This window comes from Pteropus alecto, unplaced genomic scaffold (assembly GCF_000325575.1).
Source record: "Pteropus alecto unplaced genomic scaffold, ASM32557v1 scaffold139, whole genome shotgun sequence".
Classification (NCBI taxonomy): domain Eukaryota; kingdom Metazoa; phylum Chordata; class Mammalia; order Chiroptera; family Pteropodidae; genus Pteropus; species Pteropus alecto.
In genome coordinates, this window is record NW_006443567.1 from 5,519,778 (window position 1) to 5,525,777 (window position 6,000).

Consider the following 6,000-nt stretch of genomic DNA (forward strand, 5'->3'; position numbering starts at 1 on the left):
TATTTATTATGCTCTATGTCCTGTGCTAAGCACTTTACATAAATTATCTCACTCTATCTTTCCAACAGCCCTGTGAGGAACCATAATAGTGTTATCCTCATTTCACAGACAAGGAAACTGAGGCACAGAGAGGTTAATTAAGTTGTCCAAGGTCTCAGTGGAAGAGTAGGGATCCTAACCCAGGCAGGCTGACTATAGGGACAACATTATCACTAAAAGTCTTTTACATCTATTATTTGAAGGAGATTTTAGTTATGTCATATTATTGATCATGTATTAAAAAATTCTGATTCAGCTATTTACAAAAAGTATTTTAAATGGTATAAATAATTTGGAATGCATTGTAGGCTTGATTGTATTTTGCATATTCAAAACATTTATCTCATATTTAAATACCTTAAAAGCTGTGTGCTTACTAATCTTTTTAGAGTCTAACATTGTAAAATTTTTGGGCACTGGAATAAGTGCCTGAATTGAGACAAGAATGATGAGAGATAGTTTGTCACACTCTGACTTCAAATATACACAAATAGAGAGTGAATTTATCATGTGAATGCCAGTCTTGCAAGCAACTGCATCACTCTTGGAAGAACCAGGCTTCTTTGCAAGAAGTCCACAATGTAGAATTTCCATTTACCATTTACAATCCTCAAGTCATTCTATACTCCCATAGCCCACAAAATTTGCCTCAAAAAACTGTCATATAGTTCAGAAAAGCTGAGAGTGGTTTCCTTAATGGGTTCTTGTGTAGAACTCAAAGAACTTCATGTATTTTAACCTTAAATAATCACAAATGAGCCTGGCCTGACAATACACACCTGGATGGAAGAGCTATTTACTTATATCTGATCAGGTATAGGATGGGATACAAGTATATTTCTTTTGAAAAATTACTTACAAAACCTCAGTCCATGGTTATTTCATCCTCAGAAGTGTCTTTGTATCAAAAGCATCAAAAATTATAGAAAGATGAAATAGAGTACCAAATGCACAAGGGCACAAGTTCAGGAAAAAGACAACTCTGAGGCAGAACAGTAGAATCCCCCATCTTGGAATATTCAAATGATACAAGGGCTCCAGGGAGACACTTCAAAGAGCTTGGTCATTATTTGCATACCAAAATGATGGTAAGCCTTTGACTCAGCAATTTTACTTCCAGGAATCTATCCCATAATAGTAATAGCAAGGGTGTATAAAAATATAGCTGCAAGGGTGGAAATAACTGAAATGTCCATTACTAGGTAATTGAATAAATACACCATGACACACCCATACAAAAGAATGCTATGCAAACATTAAAATGAATAAGTTAAATCTGTATATGTTTGCCTGAAAAGATGTACATGATGCATTCTAAAGTAAGAAAAGAAAATTGTAAAACAGCATGTAGAGTAGGATTCCATTCTCTTAGTGAATGCATGGCAACAAATCTAGAGGAATAGGTAAAATAATTCGTTAACCAGAGTTCTTGGAGCGGATGGGCAAAGGCGGGTTTCTGGAGACTTTCACTATCCCAGTTGTATATTTCTGTAAAGCTTTAAGATTTTACAATAGCTACATATAATTTTTGTAATAAGGAAAAATAATTGACACAATTTTTGAAAAGAATGTTGTATACTCCTCCAGACACCCCAATTCCCTTTTAATAACCTACCATAAATTTACTTCCATTACTTTCTATAAACCTTCTTGAACCTATTTATATTTGAACATTCAGTAGAAACCAAAATCCCAGTGTGTGGAAGATAAGCAGTCACTTTTACTGTTTTAAAAATCAGTTTACTATGGTATACCAGAGCCATGACTATTTTTCAAAAAGATTCTTCTGGATGTTTCTTTAATAGAGGACCGGTATGTGTGCAGATAAAGAGCAGAGGGAATATTTCTCCGATGACCAATTGCTTCTGTCATGGTCTCCTTGATACTACTTAGTACCTGCGATTTCACTACGATCACCTCTCCAAATTTGTGTCCCAGGCACGTCTTGGACTAGTCAGCATTCCTCACTTTAAACATTTCAAGTTCCCTTTATAATTTCTAATTCCTTAAAGTGCATTATCTAAAATTAAAAAGCCTTATAAATCTTCATGCATTGGCCATTCCGAGACTTTTATCCCTTTAAGGCATGATTTTTTTTTTGTCTAAGTCACAGAATCATAGCATTTTAAAACTGAAAGGGCCATTAGAGGGAACTGAGTCCAATTCCACTGTTTCTCCTGCATATTTTCTTCTGTTTTGCTTTCGCATAGGCTTTACACACTACAGTAATGATACAAATTTCTTTCTCATTCCAAAGAGAACCTACATTCAGAAGGAAAGATGCAATTCAAACTGCAGCAGTCCCTACATCTCGGACAAATCAAAGGAAATCACCTCCAGATAGGCAGACCCAGAATGCCCTCAAACTGCCCTTTGACCTACCATACATGACATTAACATACCTGCTTTTAATTTGAATAGTCAGATTAGTGAGAGCAAATTCACTGTCCTGAAATATAGACTTCAACTGTAAAAGACAAAACATATCAGTTTTAGTATTCCTTTATTTAGTATTCCTCTCTTTAGTTCTCCTCTATCTTAACCCAGCAAAGTTACCTGCGATGATGCGATCATTAAGTTACATTCATAATTTCAATTGGTTCAACATTTCTATGTGCTCCACTTAGTTTTTACCTGCAGTTATAAGCTGAATTACGTTCCCCCAAAATGTATATGTTGAAGCCCTAACCCTCTAATGTGACTGTATTTGGAAATAGGGCCTTTAAGGAAGTTATTAAGGCTAAATGAAGTTCTAAAGGTGGAGCTCTAATCCAGTAGGATTGATGTCCTCATAAGAAGAGGAAGAAACACCAGATATCTCTCTCTCTCTCTCTCTCTCTCTCTCTCTCTCTCTCTCTCTCTCTCTCTCTCTGCATGCATACACACAGACAGAGAAAAAGCCATGTGAGGATACAATGAGAAGGTGGCCATCTACAAGCCAAGGAGAGAGACCTCACCAGAAACCAACCCTGCCGGCATATTGATATTGGACTTCCAGTCTCCAGAATTATGTGAAAATAATGTTGTTTAAGCCACCCTATGCATTATATTTTGTTATGGCAACCCTAATGGATGAATATACCAACCCATTTTCAAGCACTTATAATCATGTCACATACACTTGAAAATAAATGCTGATGGGAAAAGATAGGAAGCAGACATGATCATCTATTGTTGGTGGAGATACAAGTTGGTATTACCTATCTGGAAGGTCACTTATCGATAACTATTCAAATGTGAAATGTTCATGTCCTTTGATCCAGCAATTCCAGTTCTAGGAAGTTATCCTATAGAAATACTCAAGTGCCCCCCAAAATTTATTGCAAGAGCATTATTGTCTGCATTGTTTCCAAATAGAGAAAAAATAGAAACAACATAAATGTTCACCAATGGATACCTGGATTTAAAAAAAAAATGCTACAATTACAATCATCTAGTGAAATCCCATGTATGCATTAAAGTGTATGAGGTAGATCTATATTTCTCATCATGATTATGCTCAAAGATAGATGGCTAAGTAAAAAAGAAGTTGCAAAATAGCGTAATTAGTAGGACTCCAATATTTTTGTAAAAGAACATACATGCATCAATGTTCTTGTATGTATAGAAAAAATCTGAAAGAATATACTTCAAACTGTTAAGAAGAGTTAATACAAGGAACAATATTAGAGAGACAACATTTACATTCTGGGTTTCAGAATTCAGTTTCTGGATTTTTACAGAGAGTATCTAGTACTCTTACTATCAGAAAAATGTAAGGATAAATAAAACATTTATTTTGTAGGAAAGAGAAGAAAATAAAATGCAGAAAACAAAAAAATATTTAAATAACAATGGCATAGACTTTGTTATATCTGCTCTCTTACTTTCCTCAAATAGGAAAATTTGGCAAAGATCCAGCATTTGTGTCAGTAGAGGGAAATGTATAGTTCTAAACAAATTAAAATATTAACATTCTATAAAAGCTTTCAGCATTGGCACTATGAAAGAGAAACCACATACATACTCATGGTGATGATTACAGAGTGGATAGATTTGCAGCAAAAAAAAGTCAAAACCAATTAGCTGTGAAATGTATTATGAGTAGAAAAAGCAAAGCTCAGTTTTAATAGTCAGTCTTTGTCATATGTATACATATTCACATATTTTATATATACAGCAAATATTCAAAAGATTATTTTACCCAATTTCCTGACAATTCATTTACAACACTGGTAATGGGGATCACTGGCTCTTCATTGAAGACAGAGAAGTTCATTTTAATATTGTAGAAGGAAACTGTAATTAAAAATAAGGAGATTAATTTTATGCATCTAGTTCAAGAAATTTAACTTCTGTTGATTTGGTCAAAATTGCTCTTCATTTTAAGGAAACCAAACAATGAAGTCTTATTCTTAAATTTTGCTTGATTTCAAGGTCAAAAACCAGCACTTTTGGCTTCATATTCAAAAGCAAAACGGGACATAGCTTTTCATTTTTGCTTTAATGATTTGGGCAGTTCCCTGATTTATACATAGTTGATAGGCATTCCACAAATCTCACAAATCCTCAATTTTCATTAGCCAACAGATTTATAGTCCATATAATGACCAAACTGAACATTATCTTAAAAGAATATTTGTCCCAAAAAATATTTATATTTTTCCATGCCATTCTCTCTGCTTCAAGTTTTCCTCTGTGGGTCCCTCTTTCTTTTGTCTGTCTTGTAAAATTTCAATTTTAGAATGTTGATAGTTGAAGGAACATCCAAAATTTGAGCAATATAGAAGCCAAATATTCCTTGGCCACTGATAAGCATTCCAAGCCAGCTGGAGGCGAAGATTGGAGAAGGCTGAGACTTATATAAGAGGAATTCAGAAGAGGCGGAAAAAATGGCATAGATGATAGAGGCTTTGTTCATCCCTCTTGTGACCAAATCAAAGTTGTGACAGAAACACGGAGCAAATAGCAAGCAAAGACACCTGGGATCTAGATGAACAGAAGCACTACAACTAGGGAGAGAAATAAGAAATCATCCTGCAACTGCATAAGGTAAGAGGAGGTGAAGACATGAGGCTGCCCGGTGTGAGCGGTACAGAGGCTGCAGCCCCTGCAACTGGCAGCTGCAGATAACTCTTAAAGAGACCATGTTGGCATACGGACATTCTCGGTGATGGACTTGCTCGCTCTGAGCATCAGCACAAGGTGAGCTGCACGGGGAGCTCCAGAGACTTACAGGGGACACTGAGTTGTCAGAGTGAGGGCCAGAGGTGAGGCTCTCTCCCAGACAAAAGTGCCAGTAGTACCCATCGTTCCTCTGTTGAGCCCTCCTCCATCCCAGTGTGTGGACTCAGCACTCTCATAGCTGAGACATCATCAAACTGGATGAGAGAGGTCACTCTGCCCAGAGGATTCCCTGAAACTCTGCCTCCCCCAACTCGCAGCCCCACCCAAGCCACATCCAGTTGTGTCCTTGGCAAGACCTATGCTCCTTGCTGAGCAGCGCTTAGACTCACACTGGTGGCAGTTGGCCTTGGTTTCTGGCATCGCCTCTCAAGGCAACTATAAGCACAGTGTCTGTGGATTGCTTGCTGAATCTTAACAGGTGGACCCGGAGGGGCACAGGCTGGGGCTAAACTTGGCCTGTGGCTGAACCTCTCTCAGGACTGTGCCACTGGACACCTACTATGCAAAGCCACACTAAAAAGACTGGGAGACTTAGGAGCTTTCCTTAGTACATAGAAACAGACACAGAAGGAAGTCAAAATGGGAAGACAAAGAAACAGAAATCATATGAGAGAACAGAACAGAGATCCAGGAAAATGAAGTCAAGCAATCTAACAGATGCAGAGTTCAAAACACTGGTTATAAAGATGCTCAATGAACTTAGGGGAAGTATAGATGAACTCAGTGAGAACTTTAACAAAGAGATAAAAAACATAAAAATGGAAATGGAAATTATAAAAGGAAACCAGTCAGAGA

At 36.9% G+C, this 6,000-nt stretch overlaps 1 protein-coding gene across 1 annotated transcript in view; it reads right to left on the reverse strand.

Annotated features, from left to right (window-relative positions):
- The window catches only part of ADGRG4 (adhesion G protein-coupled receptor G4), an 85,190-nt gene that overhangs the window by 47,447 nt on the left and 31,743 nt on the right, over positions 1-6,000 (reverse strand). Inside the window, 2 exon segments of the mRNA XM_015598753.1 lie at positions 2,442-2,506; positions 4,223-4,317. Of these exon segments, the coding sequence (XP_015454239.1) occupies positions 2,442-2,506; positions 4,223-4,317 (160 nt within the window).